This window comes from Coturnix japonica, chromosome 14 (assembly GCF_054131305.1).
Source record: "Coturnix japonica strain WE chromosome 14, WE-NBRP24, whole genome shotgun sequence".
NCBI classification, from domain to species: Eukaryota; Metazoa; Chordata; class Aves; order Galliformes; family Phasianidae; genus Coturnix; species Coturnix japonica.
In genome coordinates, this window is record NC_140676.1 from 5,338,259 (window position 1) to 5,363,364 (window position 25,106).

At 46.3% G+C, this 25,106-nt stretch overlaps 1 protein-coding gene across 20 annotated transcripts in view; it reads right to left on the bottom strand.

Moving 5' to 3' along the window:
* Nucleotides 1-23,480, bottom strand: part of CHD2 (chromodomain helicase DNA binding protein 2) — a 46,847-nt gene extending 23,367 nt beyond the window's left edge. For 4 of the 20 annotated variants that reach the window (XR_014934164.1, XM_085514935.1, XM_085514941.1 and 1 more), the window contains exons 1-11: nt 15,103-20,764; nt 11,479-11,698; nt 9,472-9,558; nt 4,443-4,504; nt 3,669-3,809; nt 3,230-3,379; nt 2,930-3,063; nt 2,036-2,261; nt 1,107-1,207; nt 571-615; nt 248-423 (exon numbers count right to left, since the gene is read on the bottom strand). Coding sequence is in view for 19 of the 20 variants with exons in the window: in XM_085514935.1 (XP_085371061.1) it covers nt 248-423; nt 571-615; nt 1,107-1,207; nt 2,036-2,261; nt 2,930-3,063; nt 3,230-3,379; nt 3,669-3,809; nt 4,443-4,504; nt 9,472-9,558; nt 11,479-11,698; nt 15,103-15,191 (1,431 nt within the window). In the remaining variant the exon portion in view is untranslated. Of the gene's footprint in view, nt 1-247; nt 424-570; nt 616-1,106; nt 1,208-2,035; nt 2,262-2,929; nt 3,064-3,229; nt 3,380-3,668; nt 3,810-4,442; nt 4,505-8,429; nt 8,555-9,471; nt 9,559-11,478; nt 11,699-13,893; nt 14,292-15,102; nt 20,765-22,497; nt 22,632-22,966 lie in introns of those variants that run through there. The other 16 variants (XM_032446884.2, XM_032446880.2, XM_015873105.3 and 13 more) reach the window with 14 other exon arrangements.
* Nucleotides 23,481-25,106: the final 1,626 nt, after the last annotated feature.

Here is a 25,106-nt window from a genome sequence, read left to right on the forward strand (position 1 = left end):
GAAGAAGCACTTTGCAAGGATTAATTAAACTTCCCAACCCATCGTGCTCACCATGCCTCAAGTAAATGAAACCAAAAGGCGCTCACATCTCTGACTAAAGTACAAGAACAGCAAACAACCATTCAAATGCTGGTGGAAAGATGGGAAAACACTCTCTGACATTTATTCTGACAAAACTCCATATTCACACAGTTTGTTTCATCACCCCACCTGGAGAAGTAAAGCAACAGGAGAGAAGCAAGCAAACCTTGCAGTCCCGGGTAGGAATCGTCTTGGAGTTGTTACGGTTGTTGAAGCTGTCGATGCAGTGCTGAAATTTCTTGCTTATTAGAGCTTCATCTTCCCAGCTGCACTCTGCATAGGGCAGCCCCATCCACTTGCACAGGTATTCGGGGTCATTTGAGGATGTTTTGCGACTGTTTGCTGCAAAATATGCAAAAAAGACCAAACCTCAGTTCTGCGGCTGAACCACAAGTATGGTTCACAAGGGAAGTCTGACCCATCCCTACAACCACAGTACAAGTCTTGGCTAGCAGGAAAAGTTTAGAGAGGCCCAAAATGCTCCTTTACCTGGGAAGTCAGCATGCCCCGTCGCAGTCTTGCTGGTCTTCACAGCTGTAACAGGAGACACAAAAGAAACAAGGGTTTGGTGCGTTGAGAGCCAGCAGGGGGAGCAGCACAAACAGAACATCACGTGCTTTGATAAGCATTGTATGGAAATAGGTTGTACAGCTCTCTAGGCCAATTCTCAGAGCAACTGGATGCCAGTATCTCTGAGTGATGTTGCTGTAATGTTAGTGAAGTGCAAAGTACAACCCTTTATTTTTAACAAGTCATGAAAATCTAACCCCCGAGCCACCTCGCAGCCTGACCACATCCTTAACCACAGTGTCACAGAAAGCTGTCCTGGAAGCAGCCAGGCCCATGCATCTGCAAGCACCTTGCAAAGAACTGAGGTCAAAGAACTTTACCAACAGCAGCAACTTCACCAACCCCCTGCAGAGTGAAATACATTCAGTGCCATTCTATAGAGATACTGGAGGGCAAGGAGGAAGAGGAAGCTCATTCTGTCTTACTTCATCCCTTTACAAAAGCGTTGGACTCACCAATTACTCTCTCCACAATTTGATACTGTTTGTTCAGCTCTGAAGCCAGCTCCTGTTGGCAGTTGAAATATTCCACATCTTCAGGCGATACCTTGGCCAACCTTGATACAAAAAGAAAGACAAACCAGGCATTATAATGCTTCTGTAGTGTCAGTGCTCGCTGAGGCCACATATAGAAATTCTACTTTATTTTATGGTTATGTAGTCAAGTCACCGAAGCAAACTACTGCTTATATGACACGTTTCTTAATGCTTCCTATAATAAAGCATCTCCTATTACAAAGCTTTACTGGGAAGCAAATATCATAGATACTCGTTGTTTCCGTGATGAATGACTCCTTATTCTGCTGCAAGAATTAGTCACAAAAATGAAAATCAAACAGTCAGGGATGGAAGCTGCTGCTCCAGCTTTATCACTTTGGGAACACACAGTAGCTCTCTTTACAGCCCTTGGGGAGGTCAGACAAAAACTCACGTATAGACAGGCTCATCATTAACAAGGGTTAACAAGGCTGCCTTGACAAAGCAAAATTCAGCAGCGTGTCCTGAGATGAGCCCTATTTCCCAGCACAGCTGCTTAGTTTAGCATGCCAGGTTTCACTGCTAACTAGGAGCCCTTATATCACCTCTAGGGCCAGATGCACTTGTGCACCATTTATTTGTTCTCCCAACTCCTGAGCCTGAGAACTGGCAGTGTTGGGAAGCTCTGCCTCTTCTTTCCCTTTTAGTACTGCAGATATCATTTCTATAAGAGGGATGGTTCATCGGCAGGCAGAGGGAGAAGAGTGTTGTGAACTGAAAACCTTTGCTTTGGATGGAATATGTTCTGCAAGAAAAGAAACTGAATTGTCTTCAGTCCTGACTGTGCATACCTACAGCTAAAGAAGAATCACCCAAAGCCATATATCACCGGTTGAAATAGAGCATACCATTGCTTGATCTCCTCCTCCTTTTTCTTGAAGTTTTCTAGTTTTTTCAGGCCCTTCACTTTCTGCTGTTGCAGGGACTCCTCACTCTCCCACGTGCTGTGGATGTACGACCAGCCTTTCCATTTGATCAGGTAATGAACCTCTCCCTCATCTTTTTCAGGGTCAAAGTCAGCGCTGGGGTTGCCATTGGCTTCAGTTGCATACACTGTGGTGGAAGCGCCAGTGGCTGCAAAAGAAATCAGGCTGCAGCTGGTTCCTTTGTTAAAAACCAGTGGCCACGAACTGCATTAAAGCAGGAAGTTGTTTTTCTAACACATCCTCAGTGACAGCACAAACAATATCCTACAGATTCTTGAACCCTTGAGACAGGCACACAAAAGTTCTCCACACAAAGGGATCATTTTAAATCTCTATCACAACTGCCTTATTTTTTTCTTTAATATAATTCAAAGGTCTCTTGAAAATATTCAAGACCATTTGGTTTTACAAAAACACTTTTGTATGGCTATGAGAACAAAGCATCAGCTTCATTTCCCATTATGGTTTTGTCAATGGAGCTGCAAAAACTGACTCCACTGGAAGAGCTGTTTTATCTTTTATAGGGGAGAAAAGCAAGAACTTGCAGAACAATGACTGCATCTTTAAAATGTGCACACACTAAAAGACAGCATATAAACCTGATATCGTGGGTTTTTCAATAACGGATTGTTTAAAAACAAAAACAAGTTAAAAAAGAACCTTCTAGAAGGAAGAAAGAAGAGGCAGGCAGGAAAGGGTGAAGAGCACTGAAATAACCCCGGGCCCCACTGGTAGGCTTCAAAATTACAAACATGTTGGAGCAGTTGATGAGAAACAGAGAGAGTGCATGACTGACATCAAAAATAGCCTACACACCTCCTTTTTTTCCAAGCCTGATGTCCAAGACTTTTTCAATAGTTTCACTGTTGTCTTCGTGTTCATCAGCCCCTTCCCCAGTCATCTCTATCAGGTCATCAGAATCGGTCTCAAAATCGTCGTCCTCCTTGTAACTGAACAAGACCAAAACCAAAGTGAGAAAAAGCCCCTGACTGCCCAGAAACACAAGAGTGGCGCATTACATAGAACGGAGCAAGACCAGTATTTATCCCAGGGCTCAGTGCCTGTTCAGCACAGCACACACATTGCTTAAGGAAACCACCCCACACTCACTGATACCTGACATTTTTGGCTGCTCTTCGTCGAGTTTGTCTCTTGGGAGTTTCACCATCTTCATCATCGTCGTCATCTTCAGATGACACCTGTCTCTTTCTCTTCTTCCCACGCTGGAGTTTGGGAGGTTTTTTAACACTGGTTTTGGCCATTGCTCTAAAATAAGTATTAGGAGAAAGTGTTTCACTTTAACATTCTTTTTTTTATCTTAAGTCTTTAAGAACATACACATCTCAGATATTAGATTCCCAGAGATTCAGTCCGCTGTAACTACCATGGAAACCACTGCTCCACTCACTGGACAGAGCAACCAGGTCCATAGACTCGTAATCAAAGGTAATATTGAAGAAAACAAACATGCTTTAAGAGCAAATAGCGATTGCCTCTCCACTCCTGTAAAGGTAGGAAAGATGAAGAGGTACAGACTGAAGTGACCACTCCATACCTCCTTTGGACGGGTCTTTTTGCTTTAATTCTCTTCGGTTCAGGCTCACTCTCTGCACTGGTCCCTTGATCCCCTCCATCTTCATCCTCTTCTTCACCAGAAATCTCTCTTTTCCACTTTTTTCTATGGTCAGAAACGTAGCTGATCAAGAGCCATCATATTTCAACACAGATACCTGACTGATTAGCCATACAACCCAACCAGGTTGATCCTAGCAGGCCATGCTCATGATGAATCAACACTGCACTATGGCTAACAAGTTGTTGGCTGCAATGTGAAATGCCCCCTGTGTCTCCAAGGGGTACACCAGGAGTCCTTGCCCAAAAAGAAGTCCACGTTACCGCAGCCCTCCCTGGCTTCTATTACCTCCCCTGTTGTACAGCACTGCTGTATACAACAGAATGAGAACTTTAAAAGACAAGAAAGAGGAGAGAGGGAGCTGAACCACGTGGCATCCTGCTGCGCTCAAGTTTTCTCCAGCAGGCAGCTCAGTAGGGCCACATCAGAGCACTTCAGTGTGTGCAGAGGTAAAAACCTCAGCGAATTTGGCCACTGAGCTGAGATACCCAAAACATCCTTAATGGAAAGTTTTGCTTTAACTTATCAGAGGGTTATAGAAGATAAAAAAATAACGATTTGGCATTTTATTCCCCATTTCCTAAGAATGGGAAGGGAGTGAGGATTAAACTATTTTCAGGGTCACTGAAGAATAAGTAACATCGTGAAGAAGAAATAAGAATTCCACTATTCAGAACTCTTCTCCTAGTAACTTACTTTCTTTTCACTTGCTTCTGGCCTCTTCTTTTTGGGCTCTCATTTTCAGATTCGCTACTTGCCTTTAATTGAAAAGAAAGAGAAATGAGGTTGTAGGCTTCACCCCGGCTCGTCTCCCCAAGGACGCAGCTGCACACATGCAGGTGGGCTGAGCTCAGACACAGCTGCACTGCTCTCCCTGCAGCCAGAAGGATGCTCTGGAGCCACTGGGCTGCAGGGGAGCTGCCCGCTGCCCTGCAATGCTCCTTCTGCAGCAGCTCAGCTCTTTTACAAGGTTCTAACTGAAAGTGCAGTGGCAGAATGCAGAGCATCCATACTTGCCACATCAGTATGAACCCAGTAACGTTTGGGGATGGATCAGACTGTGTTTCTGTGATTGCAGACCTACCTTTCACAATCACACAAATGCACGACAAGCTCTGCTTTCATTACAGAAGCTTCCTATACAGAAAGAAATTCTCCTACAAGGACAACATTCTTATCACAAGGGTGTTCCCTGCTTTCCTGGATTTTTATCCCACAGCCAAAGCAGCTGAGGAAGCAGCTGGGTCAGACCCTGCCCTGCTGCCTTCCTTCCTGCAACCATACCAGCCTCCACCAGCAGACTCTCTAGATAAATATATTGAGAGAGATGCTAAGTCCTTACTGAACTATTTTAAACGTGGGTGTCATCAACTCCCACTGGCTCCCACCAAGCTAGAAAACCTTTGTTGTGCACAGCTCTATTTCTGTAAAAGCCAGTCAACCACAGAAACAGATCCCTGCACATACAGCACCCCCAAACAAACAGATGGCTTTGCCTCAGACACTTGCTACAGAAAACACAGCTCAGCAGGGAGAAAACTGCAGAAGACAACAGAAGCTTTTTTAAGAGTATTTAAATGCTCCGAAAAGCCTCGGGACTGCTTGCTATATGCATCTTGCTCATCTGAAAACCTCTGAAAAGGTCTTTTTGCTGCAATATCCAAGCTGTGTCAGAGAGGCCCTGCAGATGAAGCTTGTCTTTGTCTGTGCCTCCTGTACACCCACCACGGCTCACGCCAAGAGCTGTTCACAGCATGGCATGAAATGGCAGAAGCTGCAATGTCAGAAGTCGAGGCGGGGTACAAAGTCACGCCCCACACTCCTGCTGCCTTTCTGCTGCCTCTATTTCCACCTTCCTTTTCCCCAGCAGAAACTTCCTTCTTGCTCAAGGCGGAGTATTGGATGCCACGTCAGACTGAGGGCGCTGATGAATCTCTCGGGTGTTTCGTGCCATATTGACACGTGGCACAGTGACACCCCTGCACTGCAGCTCACTGTGAGTGCTCTCACTGCCTGTTCCACTGCCTGACATCGCTGTCTCACACACCAAGCATCCAGGAAACAAGGGACTGGCTGACAGCGCAGCCTGCAGCACAGCTGACTCCAGCTGTGTGGGTGGGATGTTTTTCAATAGCCATCTCTCAATGAGCGCTTACTTTTTCGCTGTCTTTAGGCAAACCATGAGCAGAGAGGGGTGAGTCTTCCTTCTGCTCTGCATTAAAGAAGACAAGATTTGAATCACAGAATTATTTAACTTGGAAAAGATCTCCAAAAGTCCAGCCATTAACCTAGAGCTGCCAAGCCCAGCTTGGTGAAGTCTGCAGAACACCAAACACACCCCTGGTTGTTTTTTGAACCTAATTCCACTTACTTGCCCAAATCCTACTTTTCAAGATCCTTCTGCCTGCTCCCCAGTGCCTCTGCTCTTCTCCTGCTCTGCTGCTGTTCCTACACAGCTGTTGCACTTCTCAACAACTCATCTTTTCCTCTTTTCTTTCCGCCTTGAAAAAAAAATCTAACTTGTGACTCCAGTTCAGCTGCCTCCAGCTGCATTGCTCAAAGCTCCCTTGTCTCTTTTGGGCAGCGAGCCCAGCTCTTTCTGCTCTGACACAGCCAGTCCCAGCCTGAGTCACTATTGCCTGTTGCTGCTACAGCCACCCCACGCACCCGGTGACTCAGCCCCTGTTCCCCAGTGCCCTCGTCCACCCCAGCATCACTTCTCGCCCACTCTGCCTGGCATCCTGGCCCTGTGTTGCCCAGCTCCTGCCATGGCTGAAAGCTGCTTAATCCTGTTCTACACGTAACAATTACAAAATAATTAAAACAATTTTTCAAAGACCATGCTATAGAGATCTCTTAAATTTCAGGACCCGGCTACAGAACTTAGCACTGACTTGCTCCAATTGGCCCAAGGGTGCCCACCAGCCACCTTCAGCAGGAAGGGAAAACTGCATTAAACCTGTGTTTTAATGTCACCTCCCCAAGCGGCATGGGCAAAGGTGCCAGATTCTGCCTTCAGTCCCCACCTTTATAAGACTTTATCACTTTATCAGTCCAGCAAGGGATGCCAGGCGTGTGCTTCTCTCTCTGACCTTTCACACCAGTGCTACCCAAATTGCCTTAATCCCCCTTCTACTGAATGCTGCAAACATGCCCAACCAACTCCTATGCCACTCTCCCAACTGGACTAGGGACTGTCCAAGGGTGTCCCCCTTCACCAGCCCACAGAGGAAACTCCAGCCCCTTAGCATGGCCCAGGCCGTGCTCTGGAGCTCATGCTGCCTGTTAGGAGATGGGAAGGCCCAAAATCTCAGACTGAGCTCAGGGATTTGCTCATTTCAGGTTTAGGAGAGGCCAAGAGAAGCTGGAGACTGTCAGCTTGCCAGCTTAATCTTCTTGTGTCTCTGATGTTAAAAAGCTGAACTTTCAGCAAAGTTATGAGAAAGAGCATTAATCAAAATGCAAACGAGCAGAATTATGTATTTTTTACAACGGTAAAACCAAGTGTATATTGGGAACAGCTGTGGTGCACAACCTGTGGCCTCTTTCACAGAACAGATGCACCGTGACCTTTATTGCTAATGCTAATTACAAACCATCCTCTTTATAGCCAATGGATTGTACCTGGTTTGGGCACGTTGTTTCCGGACTGCCCTGCTCTGCATGTTTCAGTTCCCCTTGCTGAAACCTGAAGCTGATTTATTAGCTTCACTCAAACCACACAGGCAAGGACCGTTTGTACTGAAAGCTCACGTGTGCTCTCATTCCTGGAGGCAGCTTCAGAGCTCCAGGCAGCTCCTTCACCCTATGCAAAACAGCACTTCTGCTTCCTGCCCTTCACAGCCCACACCTCTGTCTCAATCAGAAGTTGCCAGCCTCTCTGCTTCCATTTCAGAGATCTCCATCAGGTGCCCAAAGCCCTCAGGGCACTTCCCAGAAGCGTTTCAGTCATTATTAAGGAAGGAGCTCTGCCCAAACTGGTGGTGTTGGCAGAAATTGCAGAGCCCCAAACCTGAAACAAGTCCATTACCCTGATGAGAGGCAGACAGGAGGCTGGATCTGCTGAGTCTGACCCCGCTTGCTAATATTGCAGAGAAGCGTTAGGGAAGAAAGCAATTCAAAGCTGGAATGGTGCTGGAATTCCAAAGCAGCAAACAACAAGAGCAGGTCACTGGTGACAGGCTTAGCCCTGAAAGGTAAAAAGCAATCTTGGGAGGTGTCAGACACCCTGTTTTGCTGCCAGCTCCAGCAGCGCTCAGCACCATGCAGGATCAGCTCTGCTGTGCTCTCCCTTGCTGCTTTGGGTCTTCCAACAGCAAGACCTGCCATGCCACGTCCCACTCTCTGTGAGGCCCCAGCTCTGTGCCTGACATGTCACACCCGCCACTGAAGTTGCTCTATGAGAAGCGGCCAGTGCTGCTATGGGAGAGAAGGGAGAAAGGATTGGCCCGATTTCATTAACTTTGTTTTTCTGTTTTGTGAAGGGCTCGTTCAGGGGATTACTTTTATTTTTTTGTTTTTTACAATATTTTGTGGTATAGCAAAGTTTGTGCATCTCAGATTGGTTTGTTTTGTTTTTTAAACTTTATCGTACCTTAAGTAGTAGGAAATAAAGATACTGAAAAAGAAAACAACATTTGCAAAACCACGTAATATTGTAAAACAAAAAGTAATGGGACTTACCTGAACCCCTATAGGGCATTGGGGCCGCAGGCGAGGTCTGTGGTGGGTGTGACAGTGCCAGCACAGCACAAAGTGCACGCTGGGGCATCACAGAGAGGCGGCTGGCGAGCCTGGGCTTTGCAGAACTTGAAAAGGAAAACAAAACCTGAGTCAATGATGTGCCGCAGGGCCTTCCTAACTGCTGCTGCGGGGACATCCAGCGCAGGAGGCGGCAGAGACCTGCGTCACGCTTGCACCTCTCAGGCATCCACGGGTGTATTTTGGCACCAAAGCACAAACAGCCTGACCTGCTGAGAGCACCACCTGGCTCCTGCCCTGCCCCAAACCTGGCTACTTCTCTGCAGATTCCCAATTGCTTTTGTATCCAAGTACCTCCCCCTGCAATTTCAGTCTAAGCCTGTTCTTTTCTCCTCTCTAACTACTCAGCCTTGCTGAAGATCTGCAGACGTGCACAAGGTCTGATAGATAGAAATGGAAGCAGCAGCTAATTCCTGCATCTTCAAGGAAAAAGCAAGTCCTGAGATAGGAACAACAGCAAGTTTTGCCTACCACCTTCAATCGTAGCATAAAATACCCCGGGCATTCAACCAAAGTGATGGCTCATAAGGCTGAAAACACACACACTCAAAAGCATTTATGACCACGATCCATTCCAGGATGGGCAACAACAGCTGTTTGATCATAGTGAGGTGTTTCTGGGCACTTTCTTTTATTCCTGGTTGGACATGCATTGTGGTTTTGTGTTTTCCTCCAGCAGGTTCCTACAGCAGGGCATGGCCCATGCTACACCCCGATCCAGCGGCCAGATGAGCGTGCAAAGATCTCAGCCCATGCAGCATCCCACTGAGATCTGAGCTTTTGGGCCACATGGACTCAAGTGCAGCACCACGACCTCAGTTCTGAACTCCACCATCCACAAACCAGGCTAGGACTCGGTGTTTACAAGGCGATGCAGATGAGACCTGCCTTTGTTCTTTGGGTTTAGTTGTTTTTATATGTTCAGTAATCCCTCATCCTTTTATTTTATTTTTTTTTTCCTTACCTCATCTTTTATATTAAATCGTGACGGTTCTTGTCTGCTTCGGTTTGACCTCCTAACCCCATAAACATCAGGATATTCTTCCCACATCTGCAAAATAAACAGACCATCAGCAGGCCTGCTTCGCTCTGTTATTTCTGATTTCTAGAGAGGTTTGACAATGAATGTTAAAGAAATAAATGAACCACCATAGTACCATTGGGGATTTTTTGATAGCAACAACTAGTAGGCAGATGCTTAAAACTCTGAAACAGTTCAGGATTATTTGGGGCTATTTGGTAATGCTTTCAAGCATACAACTTAGCTTAGCATTATGTTTATACTGGTCATCTCTCCCATACGGCATAAAGCACTTTTCAACTTATTTAGGCTGAAGGACAGAGCACCAAGGCAGCACTGTGCAGGTGGAATGAATGAACCTACCAACACAAAGGGATGATTCAGTCTTGCATACAGCCCTCACTACTGTTTTCTATAGAGCAAACCCTATTAGCTGCCTGTCCAACCCAGTGGCAAGAGGTCACTAGCAGCAATTTCAAGTGCAAAGCCTGCGACCCATTATGGATGGCAAGTGTGCCAGACCACCTTATTCTTCTGAATGCATTGACAGAATGTGGTTTGGTAGTGCTGGACTTGTGGAAGTGCAGAGCTGCCTATTGGAAATGCTTGTGCTCTATGCGCTGTAACCAGGCCCCACAGCAACTTCATGCTGCATACAAAAGCAAGCATTTGTTCTCTCTGGATGGACAGGAGGAGAAGAGGGATTCAAGAACTGATGCCACAATGAACAGGAATGCCTCCCATTACACATCAGAATAGAACCACATACAAATTAACCTCACCTTCATGGGTGTGTCTAGACGGAGATAAAACATAAACAATAATACAATTAATTGACTTGGTTATTCAAGGGGAACAGGTATCGGCACGTCTAGGTTAGACCTAGTTAAGGAAAACGCCCATTAACAGCAGAATTAAGGGAGGGAGAAGCTTCCTTATTAGAGGGTGTCTTGACCTTTAGAAGTTTTATCCACGCTAATTATCCTCTTGTATATGGATGCATTCCCTCATGGCATAATATTAATGTTTATTGTCAGGCTAACATGCTTCTAGAAGGCCACAGAAGAGACAACTTCCTTCAGTCTCCACTTACCAACAATAAAACAGAAACCTGAAGGCTGTTACCACAACTGCCTCACAAATGCATTCTTCCATGGCAGCCTAAATACTGGAGATTCACTGCAAGCTGAGCAGGCAGCCCAGAGACTGGTGAGAGGAAGAAATATGGATGCTGTACCTAATGCTGCACTTCTCCCCTGCAGGTACTTGGGGAATACAGGCTGCAAGCACTGCTCTTCTCCTGCGTCACATACATAGCAATTGCTCCACAAAACTCCACCTCGTGAACAAGCTGTGCAATGTACAAGCCACAGTTACAGAGAAGAGGCGAGTCACACACCACAAGGCAGAAAAATCACTGACCTAACCTGACCTTCCTCCCTCTAAAAAACTCATTTCACTAAGTTCCTATCTCCAAATGAGTACTTGGGCTTTTTTCCCCTCACACCCTGTGTGTTACTCAGGTGCCTCCATTGCTCGGGTCAAGCAGGGAGCCAAGGCACCACTGCTGCACTTTGGAGGTGCAGCACCAAACCAAAGGCACAGCTCCTGCAAGCCCTCCTAGGCCTACACAGCAATGAGGAGAGGGCAAACCTGCCTCTGTAGGTAGGACAGGGATTGCTAAGGGAGCTGTGGAAAAGAAAACAAAACACCACACAACTGTTCTGAACATCTCCTGCTCACACCAAGGACACAGGGCCACACATATACAGACCAAATGGCCAGCAAGGGGCTTGAGGACACCAGAGGAGGGAGCTTGTTTGGTTGATGTGCAGTTCAGGCTGGCTGAGTAGCAGGGAAGTGAAATACAGCTTGGTTTGTGTCCTGTGTTCTGCCCATTCACAGTGGGTACCAGGTAACATGGCTCTGCAAAGCAGCAGGGGGCAATACCTTTTTAACATCTGCTATCCTTTCCTTCTTAGAGGCTGGTTTTTCTTTGGTTTCAGGAGGGGTCTGCTGGGATTTCGAACCCGTTGATTCACTTTCGGATTCAGACTGACTTTCAGAGGACTCGGAGCTGCTGTTAGACTCGCTGCCCTGCTCGCTGCCCTGCTCACTCTCAGACTGGCTTGCAGAGTCAGAGCCAGAGGCTTCTTCGGATGCCGAGTGACTAATGGTAGAGAGAGAAGAGATTACATTTTAACCGTACTGTCAACAAGTAAAACCAAGCCACATCCAAGCTGCAGAGCTTGGAATAGCCTAAATGCAAGTGTGAGGCACGTGGCTCTTGACACATGCTCTGCTTTGTTGCACTGAAGTGGACACAGTTCCCTCCCAGGGGACTCTGCTGAATGCAGAGGACAGCACAAGCTCCTGACCAGAGCAACGAGGGGTGCCACACGAGGAGCAACATGAGCAATACCACCTGCACAGGTCCTCCTGCTCTGCTCTCCACTACATCCCAGTATAACCCATTAGCACCAAGCACTGTGCAACAGTATATCACGTCATGGTAAACATCACATTCCATTCAAGAGGGTAATAAACTCAGCAGAAAGGAGCTTGGCCCAGTCAAAGGAGAGCAGATCACAGAGGTGCTTGTTCCGTTCTGCTTTACATCAACATGTTAATACACCAAACATTCAATTAAACACAGGCTCCTCAACAAAACAAAGCAGTGAGAAGCCAGAATACTCAAAATACCTTTTTTGTCCGATCTCTCCCACAACACACAATCACTTTCTCTTTTCAAATCCAATTAGAGAAAATGGAAAACTCGTTATAACACATTTGCCAGTAAGACAGCATTAGAAACCCCACGTCACAAGCCAAAAAGCAGTGCTGGAACAGTGAGTCTACAAATGCTTTGAACAGGGAGCACCTCCTTCCAAGCCAGCTCTTATCTGCAGCTAAATGCTTCCATTAGATTTAAGAGTACATTGCAAATACAGCATCTTGAATAAAGAGCCAGAAAAAAAAACTTTGCAGAGGGAAAGCAGGTTTTTTAATATTTCTTCCTTTTACACAAGATACATTGAAAGCTCTGCTCAGAGTTGACGATTAAAAATATACACCGAAGAAAAATAAAAGCATGTACGTTATTACATAAAGACACAGAAATCAGTGCACGCTTCAGAGGCATCCACTTGCTGCAGGCAGCTACTGCTGGCGTGTACATCCTCGTGCAGATGGGACCAGTCACATCATGGAAGTCAGATCTTCACTCTCAGGCCCCGATGCTCAGAACTGCTGTAATTCCTGCGGGGTTTCCCTGCAGTCAGGCTGCAGCTGCCTTCTCCCATGGAGCGGGCAGAGGGCAGCAGCTGAGCGCAGCGGGAGCCTCATCCCAAATCCCTCCAGCGCAGGGCGTGCAGCCAAGCTCCCGGCCGCCATTTCACAGTCACCCCTCCTCCACCATCTTAGGTGTTCATTGCTGGGGTGGTTGGTGCTCTGGGTTTGTTTGCAAGGCCTGGAATGGAAGAGCTTAGTATTTGTTGGGGGGGGGGGGGGGGGGAATAAAAAACAGCTGTGAGCTGAGATGTCAAAAGGTAAGAGACATGCAGGCTTTTCCAGCAAAGGGGAGAGGATGCATCGTCACCGATGATTGCTGGTTTCATCATCCCAGTTGGTCTGGACTGGGATGAGGATATTGCAGTGCTCCCCTCCCAGAAGGACAGGAAAATCCAGCTGAGCCACCGCCGTGTCCTGCTCCTGTACAGCAGCACAGCTCCTGCCCACTGCTCACCAGCACTCCCAGCTCCCACACCTGGCCCTGCCCTGCTGGGCCATCAGGCACCCCACCATCCCCCCCATCCTCCCTGAATTCATCCACAAATCCACTGCCATCTGCTCAACCTCAGTTTTGCAACTCAACCTGCTTCGAGAAGCACTGAAATTTTCTTTGCTGGAGATTTTTGGAAGTTCCGGCATTCATTCAAGAAAAACAAGGGATTTTTATTAGAAACCATTGCCAAAACATCCAAGAAAATGATTCACCAGCTGTTCCTGGGACAGCAGGACACGTCCTATGGAGCCACCCTTGGGGCCCTGACCTCAGAAGGCATCTGGAGGCATCCAAACCCCTGCTGTCACCACACCAATGGCAACAATCAGGCTGGCACTGCATTAAGCTGGCAGTATCCCATGGGGGCACCAAAAAAAACCCTACTTTTCCTCAATTGGATTTATTAGCAAGAGCTGGAAGAAATTAGGGCAACGCTGGGGCCAGACGGCATCGCAGTATTGTGCAAAGATGGAACAGCAATTGCTGGCCGCCTCCCACGCCAAAGCTCGTTGTAATAAAGCTTAGGGCCTTGAGAAACAAGGGACAGAGGGACACAAACAGCCATCACTCACATACATTACCTACATTATGCAGACTCTATCGTTTTCTTCCTTGAAGCAAACAGTGATACATCAAATCAGGCCCCACCATTGTACAGAACCAAACATTGAAGGGCTCTTTCCTGAGGCTGGTTTGGGAATACATCCCACTTTAAGATACACGAGTTAACATCCAAAAAGGCCTCTTTTCTATTCAAGTCTAATCGAGGGTAAGCTCTAAACATCCAAGCAGTCCCACACACCTCCAAATCAGTTGAGATAATCACCCATGAACGTCAAAACCACAGCTGGATCGTTGGTAGCTGCGCTGAAGTGAGAGATTTTAATAGAAATTGCGATCTGCTAATGCTCAGCAGATCATGTTCCTTTGTTTTCTAAGAACTCCTTAAGGCCATAATGCTGGTTTAATTAAGAATCCGCTGGATGGAAGGAAAATATACAAAAAAAAACCAACTAAATCATCCCTTACCAAGAAGGCCATGTTCCTTCCAAGAAATTAGTGGCTGAATGGCAACGATAAGACCTTTCACAATCAGGCATCTGAGTTTACAAGGCTATTACAGCACGCCTGAAGCCTCCTGAGTTAGCATTTAGTATTTCACATCTGAGCAACTGACTTCTTTTTATAGGAGATCATCTTTGCTCAGAAGATGCAAGGCATGATGACAACCCTCAGCACTGACCCAACATGTTGCTGGAGTCAAGAGCTGCCACAGAAATGGCTCTTAATGGCACCATTCTGCCCACACTTCAAAATTCAGCTTTCAAGAGATAGAAATTGAATCCAGCCAGTGGGAGAAGTGAGGATGAATGGTCCAAGATCCTCCCATAAGCCAAGTCCCTCCCCAAAGTAAGATTTGTAAGTACTTGACACATCACTGTTTTGAATCTAAACAAGTTTGAATCCCAACAGCAATGTTCTGCTAGGCTTTGCAAGCTTAACTGGCACTCAGTGCTGGCCAAGTAACCCTGGTGCTAGCCAAATAATCCTAGTGCAGGCTCAAAACAGTCTATGGCACATACTCCAGGAGCTGGATAATATCAGAAACCGAGCTCAGTGCTCCCCACATGCAAACACATGCTTAACCCCTGTGTGAGGTTGAACAAAGCTTCATGCGATGTGTAGAAGATGGAGGCCGAGGTCCCCACCTTCATCTCAGCTCATTGCCTGTGAACTGGGGACACAGGGAACCTGCTCCCACCCACCCAGCCCATGTCCCTAACACTCACCTTTCACTCGAGCCAGCATAAACTAGGTCACCAGAACAGCGCCAGGACACCATGCTTAGCCGTACAGTGGAGAAAGGGGCCAGCAGCATGACTCCGGTTTTGGGGTAGGATGAAGCCAGCACTCAGTTTGTCCACACCTGAACCCATGTCCTCCTCCTCTGGCAGAACCAAGTGATCCTGCCACATGGGGCAGTTGCATTCCAGCCCCATGGCAACCCCAGCTGGGAACAAACCAGAGGGGTTGGGACACGTTCCATCCATGCACCCAGTGGGCACATGAGGCTGAGCAGCTGCACATCTCCCCCAGCCCAGGTGCATTTTTCAGGTCCAGCTTTACCACCAGAAGGGGCTTCTCACTCCACGTAGTTCTTCAGTGAGGGCTGCCAGCATCACCTGCCCATCAGCAGCATCAGGCATGGAGGTAACCCTGGATTTACTCCAATGCACACAGAGGCAAAGAGTGCAAGCCACCAACTCACAACTATTTAAACAGACACGCTTTCCTAACGTGACCTATGCACAGGTGGTTCTACACACAAAGGGAACGTGGCAAACCACATCACATGCACTGATCCAGCCAGATCCCACATTGCTGTTTTCTTTTTAACATTTCCCTGAATATAAACGTGATGTTCTCTATTATTATATACCAACATACACTGTGTTTACGTACAATGAGAATAACAAGCATTATCAGTTAATAGTGATGCACGGCCCAAGACACACAGCAGCTGTAAGACAGTACACAGAGCTTGTAGGAGAGCTGAGTGAACACCCAACCTGTGACACTGAAAATAAATCAATTCCTAACTTTTTGGGCTTGATTCTCAAAATCTATCACGAAAAGTGACAGGCACCCACCCAGCTCCTGAGGCAATGGCTTTTTCTAGTGATAACAGTTGAGACAGTTTAGTCAACAAAGTTTCCCAGCTTGGGTTAGTCGGTGAACTTATCTCCTGCAGGCAAAAATGCAAATGGGGGAGGGAATGGAGAGGAAGAAAAATGCTGCCATTACTCTGCTATCAGCGCTCATGCACTGCGTGTGGCTCCAGTTCCAAACTACAATACACTGAATGCAGAGAGGCTCTTCAAGCAGTTCAGAATCAAGCCTCAAGCACCTTAAAATACAGTATATGTTGGGCAAATTGGGTAGGCTGTCATGGGGAACAAGAGCCCGTGGATTATATCCCTGCCAGATAACCAGATGAAATTGAGGGATTTCGAGGTAGGAAAATATTTCCCCAGTCTCACTTACTGACAGGCAACTTTTCTTCCTAAATAGGCACTTGTATATTCTCCATAGTGACTCTTTTTCCCCACGTGGCTGCAAACCCGGCTTGCAGAAAGTGGGTGTTAATTACATTTTCACAGCAGCAGGCACAACAGGGCCACCGTGCTACTGCATAAACCAGGGGATTATGCACCCAGCAGGCATCCTATCTGAATAACCATCTGAATTGCCTTGTGCCACTTGCCAGCCTGGCTGAAAGGACAGGAAGGGGAGGAGGCAGAGGGAAATCTTCACAGACACCATTTACTTGCTCCAGCACAGGACTCCCAAATGCCAAAGGCAAAGCAATCCTGAGCACAGAGCAAGCTAAATATATCCCTCACTGCTCTGCTGCAGCTCAAAGCACGTGGGGTTATCTTGAATGACAAGTATTTTCCAGAAGATCTCTCCCCCCCCCCCCCCCACTACAAAGGCAACCCATTATGCTTGAATAATGAAACAAAACTAGCAGCTCATTCATGAGTGGGAGAGGGGGCTCTTCTGCTCTCTGATCTTTGAGCCAGAGGCTGAAAATGCCTGGGATGTTTAGCGGGGAGAAAAAAAAGAAGATAAAAAAAAGAACAGTGATAAAAGGAGTTACAACCTGTCCGCGTGATTAAGGAGCGCCATTGAGAACGTCCAAAGGCAGCATAGCATCCTTCCCTGCGCCAAAAGGAAAGCGCAATTGCAGACCTCAGGGATTTGAAAAGGACAGCGCTCTCCACGCCCGAGAGATGCAAAGCATCGCAATGCTCAGCATCCATTGCTGAGCACCTCCATGCAATGCAACCATCGGGTGCCTATACTTCTCCAGGAGGCTGAAACAAGGGGTGGGGGAACTCATCGTACCCCACTGCCACTGCAGCTCCTGTTTCGGGTAGCACAATGGGAATAGCACGCATTGCCAGATGTAAAGAACACTAAGCTGCACAACACGTAAGTCAGGCCTAAATTACTGCAGTGAGGAGCTTGTGGCTTTTTCTCCATTTAACATTTGCAAGTTTCCTTTGAGAAATAATAAACAGAATAAGATGAGAATTTGTGACTCAGAATCAGCAACAAAAAGTCAGAGGCACAGATTCTCTCCTGGTGCCAGATGACCCGCAGTGCAAAGAACGTAACTTGACCCGGCCTGAGAATTTCATTCCAAGTGTCTGTTAAAAGCTCTTTTTAACCAACAGATTTAAGGCCCGCATTAAGCCTCCATTGTACAGACAGCACATGGCACGCAGAGCTCTCCAATCCACAGCCGGGCTGTGTTCAGAGCAGAGGCTCCTCCCCATGAAAGAGACGTAAATGACTCCTCGAGTTAATATGTGAACAATTACACCACGTCTTCTGCACCCAGCGAGAAAACTGGCAAGAAACAAACAGTTACAACTCTTTTTTTTCCCCCCTAAGGTTCTTAGTGTTCTGGAGACGGGGAATTCTTCACATTGCAACACAATTGTTTGGAGCTGGGGTTTGTGAGCAGCGAACCGTTGAGCAGCAGAGCAAGCTGTGAGGCTCAGTGCTTGGCAAAGGCTTCCCAGGAGCACAGCCAAAATGTGAGGCTGTGTGAGCACTTACCAGCACCATACCAGAAAAGGATCCCAGCTGGGGGTCCCATATAGGCTACTTCTAGATAGATGATCTCAAAATGTTAACGTTAAGTAAACCACGTATTGAAAAGTGATAGCTTTGTAGCAGCGCTGCACAAGCAGTGCTGTCATAAATGCTACTGCATGCTTGGAAAGACTCATCAACGTTTTGCTTATTATAACCAAAAGACACTCCCAGCTCCAAAAAAAGGAGGCATGAGCGGCCTTACACAGACTTAGTAAAGTCTCAGCACAAGCCACCAGACACTGTTTTTCCTTCTCAATGGTTTTGCTTTCATACCAAGGATCCTTTGCAGGACACAGTTTTTACCAGTATCCCACCACCTCTTGGACAGAGCTCGTTTGGTGGCTTTTCACCAGCAAAGTTTATGTAAGACACTATGCCAGTAGGGCAGTACATCCTTTGCTAGAAGGTGGCTTAACTAATTACGATAATCCAGGCTATCCCCTCCCTCAGTGTTCTGTTCCTATTCACGTTCCTTGAAGGAGAGGGGAAGACAAACAGGAGATATAGAAGCATTTCTCATCCTCAGAACTCAAGCTAAATTCCTTCAGTAAGAGAAACGCAGGCAGGAGATGTTTGCAGCAGGGCTCTGGTAGGAACATGTGCTATGTGCTACAGGAGTGTTTGCAAAGGGTTACTGAGCTACCCAGGTGAGCTCTGGTTTTCTGTTTTCATTCAGCAGAAGTCAAGCATTTAAAGAAACTATAAAATGCCATTAGCTGGCTTAGGAAGTTTAACCAGAGGACACAATCCGGAAGAGCTGGAATGCAGCTAAATGCAGCTCCTTGCAGCCGGTGAGGCTTTGTGTGGAGTATCCATTCCTGGCAGCGCTCGCAAAACAGGAAACCGACAAGTTTTAGGTCTCGGAATTGCGTGTTTGTAATTTGATGAGACATTTCCTTTGAGAGGATAATGTGAAACAGAAGTCACGAAAGAATAACAAGCTCCTTTGTTCAGCTTACATCACTATCGTACAAATTCCTCACGCATTACTCCTTTGGATTCCTGTTCTGAGAAAGCATTTTTCCCTTTTCCCAACAAAAAAAAAGCCTTCCCACAGCTTCATAAAGCGCACCCAGTGCTCCCATAGCACCTAATGCTCCCATAGCACCCAGTGCTCCCATAGCACCCAGCATCCCTCGCGCAGTCAGGTTGCGCACGCAGCCGCAGGCCTGGCCCAGCCTCCATCAGCGCCGCCGTCCAGCCAGCTGTTACCAGGCGAACACGCAGCCAATCCCCAGCCCCGCCGAGCACAAATGGCCTTTGAACTCAGCACCAGCAACTTCCTGCTGTTTTTAGAGTACACACAGTGCAATGCAGTATGTCTGTCAGCTATGCGGCACAAAGGAACAGCCATTTTGTGACTCCGCCGGACCCGCACCAAAGTGCCAGGCGGGGCGGTTTTCCCCTCGCCCTTTGTGGGGTATGGCGGGTTTCCTCACGCTACCAAGCAGGCTGAGCTGCCCCGCAATCCCCCCATACAGGGGCACAGCCATTAATGCTCGGCAGCCTCGTCCCCCAGCGCTCCCCCCCCGCACCAAGTCCTGTGTCTGCAGCTACATCTTCATAAAATGGCTGCCATGGAGCAGCGAGCCGTGCTGGGCCGAGCCCGCAGCGCCCTGCCACAGCTCCGACACACACAGCCCTCAGGCACACCCTGCTCTTGTTTTTTCCCCTCTTTTTTCTCTTTTTTTTCCCTTCCCAAATGGTGAGAAGCACAGTCCTAAACGCTGTTCAGCCCTGCAGCCTTTGTGATAAATTCCTTGCATGCAGTGGCTCTTAACTTCCCTGCAACAAAGGCAAGGAGAGAGCCAAGGGAAAGCAACATGGTGGCTGTGTGCTGTGTGCCATCCCTGCATGGCTCCAGGGCTCACAGGACCCCCAGCTGCATCTCACTGCTGCAGCTCCCATCACTGCACTGAACTTGAGCACCCACCTTTCATAAAAGGCAACACAAAGAATGCTGGAAAGCATCAGGGCTGTGTTTGGCTGCAGGCAATTCATGCCCCAAACACACAGGTGGTGGTTATTAGAAGCTCCAGCATCTCACCAGACCCACGTGGAGATGGCCCAGAATCAATTGCAGGGCAGGCCCAGCATCAAGGGGACACCAGGGCAGGTGTGGCTGCTCCCCCATAGCACCAGTCAGCTCACAGACTGGGGGTCAGCATCATTTGGCCCCCAGCAATGATCACCTGCTCCAGGACAATCCTCAGAGGGATTCTGGTTTGTTCACACAGTTTTTCGCTTCCTTAGGACTGGCAGTGCAGGTGTCAATTCCAAATAGTCCCCAGGCTGCGCACTAAAGGAGCAGAGAAGCATCAGATTTTCCTAGTCCAGTTACAGTGGTACTGGTTGTATCCACCTTGTCCACCCACTGCCACCATCCACAGCTCCAATCCAGGACTACAGATGTACATATTCTCACCGCTCAGGAAAAAAAACAAACCAAAACCAAACTCAACAGGCCAGCAGCATTTGAGGTACAGACATGAGTGCAGCTTGGGGCTGCAGTAAAGCAAAGTGGTGGCTTTACTTCCTAGAAATCATTTCCCCTGCAACTTCAAGTCAACCTCAGGAAGTAAAGCCCATTTTACGACATTCAGCTGACTCACAGCTCAGGAGGCAGCTCGACAGGGCTCACTCACAAACAGCCTCGTGTTGGATTGTTCCCACACCTCAGGTGAGGGGATGTGAACCCACAGCAAGTTTATTTTGGGAAGAACAGTGGAAGAGGCAGCGTAACCTCACAACAGGTGCTGGTTTAAAGCCATCCAGATAAACAACCTTTCAAAGAAATCAGCAAAATCACACATGTGAGACTATGCAAATAGAATCACCCCGAGGACAAAAAACACAAAGCTCTTCTACTGCTAGATGTCTCTGTTTGCACCTCATATTCAGGACAGAATTTCAAGCAGATGCGCTACCTTAATTTAGATATCCTGAGCAAATCACACCTACTATTGCTTTAGCTGGCAATCCGCACTTAAAGCGACCAGAAAAACAAAGTGAATGCTCCTATTTTAGTGAAAAAATCAGGCTTATAAAGCAGTATTTCCAACAACACCAACATCGTGGTTTGAAAATCTGCCTTCTGTTCAGATTGCATTATTATAACACAGCTGTATAGGTGCTATATGTTGTGTTTCAACATCCCCGAAGCTCGATTTATTAATAATCATTTTAAACTTACCCATATCCATTTTAGGATTTAAAATTCGTCAGTAGTCTCAACACATCCCCCATACCATAAATACACACATGTATATATATATTTTCAGGTGTCACAGTACTCTGATAACAGACACATTCCCACAGTATTTCAAGTGTGCGTTTAAATAAGGTTAAATAATGGGCATCAAAAATACCAAACACCTGCAAACGTCACATAAAAGTACGTGTGATACAACAAACTGTTCAGAATTTGTTTTATTAGCATGCCTTCAAAATTACTTCACACCAAAGGGAAAATAAGAAACAGGCCAGAATCCCATCCAAATGAACAAAATGCAAAACTCGGCGTGTTTACAAACCAGAAGACAAAATAAATGCATGTAAAATTCATTTCCTTTTTTTTTTTTTTTTTTGCTCTTTTCTCTCTTTAAGTCGACCCATTTAATATAAAAAGGAGCAATTAATAGTTACAATCATGTATTCTTAACGAACCAGCAATTTCAGTATTCCATACTTTTCCTACATCAAGGATCAATTGATTAAAATCTGGAAATAATCTAATTACTGCACAAAATAAACAAAAATCCTCCGAGCAATAATGCATTAAATAAACAGACAATGCATTTGCAGCCTCTTGTTAGCAGCCCTAGGTTATATTTTATAATACAAAATGCCACGACCACCGGAGAAAAGTTGAGTCTAAATTGTATGAAAATATCCTAAAAATATCAAAACAGCATCAAAGTTCCACAAGCTCAAATAAAAAATGAAGTAAGGGCTGTCGGACAGAAAGGCACTTCCCAGTTTATATTTTAAAATGAGCTATTTTTCATTCATGTAACTTTTTCTTAGGTCTATTTACTATAATTTACTACTACACCAGGCTTCTGTATGGCCTTCAGTTAAAGTTTAGACTTCTGAGATTCTTCAAAGAAAAAAAAAAATCCGCCTTGTATGTAAAATGGTGCAATGCAGCAATGGCTAAACCGACAAGGTCATTTTTCACAGCACAAAAAACCTAAAAACCGAAATTGAAAAGCTGGAAAAACACCCTACAGAGAAAAGGGCTCCCCTGAATAAAGGTACGGTACCTTTTGACTGTGACATGGGCCCTTAAGTCACAACACAACTTTCAGAAATTGCTACCGAGAAAAAAAATAAAAAATAAATTAGGGTGTGGCATGCTAACAATCTCAAGGTCATTCCTTAAAAAGGCAACAAAAATCAGGAAAATGTTCTATAGGGAGCACTGACAGTAACCCGTGGCTGTCAAAGCAAACAGGGCATTCACAGGTTTTAGAGAGAAAAAAAAAAAAAAAGAAAAGAAAGTTGATAGATCGTACCTTGATGCATTGCTGTGGACTGAACCCTCCTCTCCTTGGCTTTTGTCCTTATTTCTCATCATCTTTTTATTCTTAAATAATAAGAGGGGGTCAGGGATGTCTGCTTGCTTTGAAGTCCTGTGCCCAGGTATTTACTGTCAAAAGTTGAAAGAAAGGTAAGGTCCCAGCTCGTTTCACTGGCTTTCATTATCAGGAACAAAGTCCTGACGCTGCAATGATATTGTTATAACAATACACAAAACCCATCGACACAGCAGAACGGAGATTTAAAACAAATAATCATTTTTAAGGGGAAAAAAAATACAGGGGAATAAACATCGGAGGGGAGCATCCTGCAAACTTTCCCAAAGTAACACTGGATGCAAATAATCTCTATCTTATTGCGTCATCCGAATACAGCCCAAATCGGTCGAAAATCAAAGTATTCCAAACGGCAGAAATCTAAAAATTATTATTATTAATTGCTCACCTACCTGATCCATGCACCGCCGCCAGGACCAAGTCGATGTTAGTTTCGGCTCGTGGTAAAACATTAGATCCAAAATATTTAGAGTTCGAATGATAAAATACCAAATTCAGAAAAAAGAAAAAAATATATATATTCTAATCCTCAAAAATATGCTGTCGGTAAAGCAAAAGAAACGATAATTAGTACAAAAATGTCCGGGGGAAAAAGCTCATTAGGAGAGCGCACAAAAATGGAGGTACGCCATGGCTTCTAAGCTGGAAAAACAACGACCTGGGCTCTCTCCACGGCTTCTTCTTTCCAGCAAGGCACGAAAAAGGAGCCCTCAAAAGCTGCTTTTCTGCCCGAAAAAGGTCCGCTCGGCCCCCTATTAGTGCCTAGGAGAGGCAAGGGGCTGTGGGGGCCCCCTGAGGCTGCCCGAAAGTTAGGGAAAGTTGCGTAAAGTGTTGGGGAAGGCACGGAGCTGAGCGCGCTCTCTCTAAGGCACAGCCGCCATCTAGAGCTCCTTCCCAGCTCTGAGCTCTGCCTTTGATTGACACTCTCTACATTTACCCCACAACTCAGGTGATGTACCATAGACCCACCCCTTCATTTCTACCAAAAAAAGAGATAGCCTCCACCTAAAGGGTGCCTGCTACCCCCCACAGCCCTGGCTCCTTCCAACTACCCCAGCAGAAGGGGCACCTTAACCCCCTGTGGCTCAGCCACTCTTTTAAAACCAGAAAGAAACGTAATTTGTTCCTTTTGTTTTAAAGATTTGCTAAATATTTCAGTGCATGGGCTAAAATTACTTCCTCCCTGGACAGGAAGTGGTGCTGCTACAAGCCATTTTGAAAGAATGGCAGTGGAGCTCACAGCCATGCAGCCAGCAACTGCCCACCTTGGGGGTCACCCCACCCAAGGGGGGCTTATTTTTAAGCTAAGCCATAGTACCCCTAGACAAAAGCTCTTCCTTCTGTCATCCAGTATTTGCAGTTAGTGCTTGGAACAGAAGTGCCACGAGCTCCTGAAAAAGCCCCACAGTGCTACCGACCCCTTCCAGCTCAACAGCGCCTCCCTAGTGGTCTGCCCCAGCAACACTAATCCAACAGCTATGGCATTTTCATCAGAGATGTGAAGGCATTGCTGTAGAACAAGTCTCACACCATTAAATGAATTATTTTTTCATTTCCACTCTTAAATCATTAATACTCGCCAAGAGATTTTAAACAAAAGAATTCAAAGCCGCGAAATAGCCAAGATGCGTATTCAGAAATCAACCCGCATCTACAGTCCAACATCCTGGGGTGCTGAGAAGACATATCACAGAGGACATGGAGGAGAACCAACCATTCCCAGCCTCTTGCATCCTGACCACCATTTGTTTCCCCACAAGCAACAGACAACTTAAATCACATGGACTTCTTCCATATTTGTAGCCATCACAACCAGAGACGGAAATCAGCCATTGGGTAACCAATGGAGGGGAAGAGGGCAATGGGCAAGTTCCAGTGTCTACAAGGACTGTCCACAGCACAGCATCCCAACAGCTCGGAAACACTGGCTTCCACCAGCTGAACCAAGATACTTCCTTTGAACTCTACACACAAGCTGTCCATTTCTGCCAACAATCTATCACATCTCCATACCAAGAGGTACGATACAGTACACTCTGCTGTCAGCATCCACTTCACTGAACACAAGTTAACCAATGACTTACAGAAGAACCTTAACACCTAAACTAGAACCAAGGAGTACGACAACACAACTGAAAATGCTTTGGGTTAAATCCACTCATCTGAATGTGGATCTCTAAGTTGGTACCAACATCCAACACCACCACATAACGCACGGCAAAAGCAAACTTCAACAGGCAGGCGCGCATCATTGAAATAGCATCATCAAATAAGTATCAACAATTCATTATGGTAAGAGTGGATATTTCCAAAGAGGCCTAAAAGAGCAAAATCACTGAACAGCCCATTTTGTTTTCTGTTTTTAAAAACAAAACTCCATTGCTTAAGTCCACAGAATGAGATTTGTCCTTCACACGAAGACCAATCTGACACAGACAACCACGAATTTCAAGTGAAACGTACTCGAAATACAGTTCAATTATTTCATTCACGAAAAATCTGGAAAGAAGTTTTTTTAACGTAAGAAC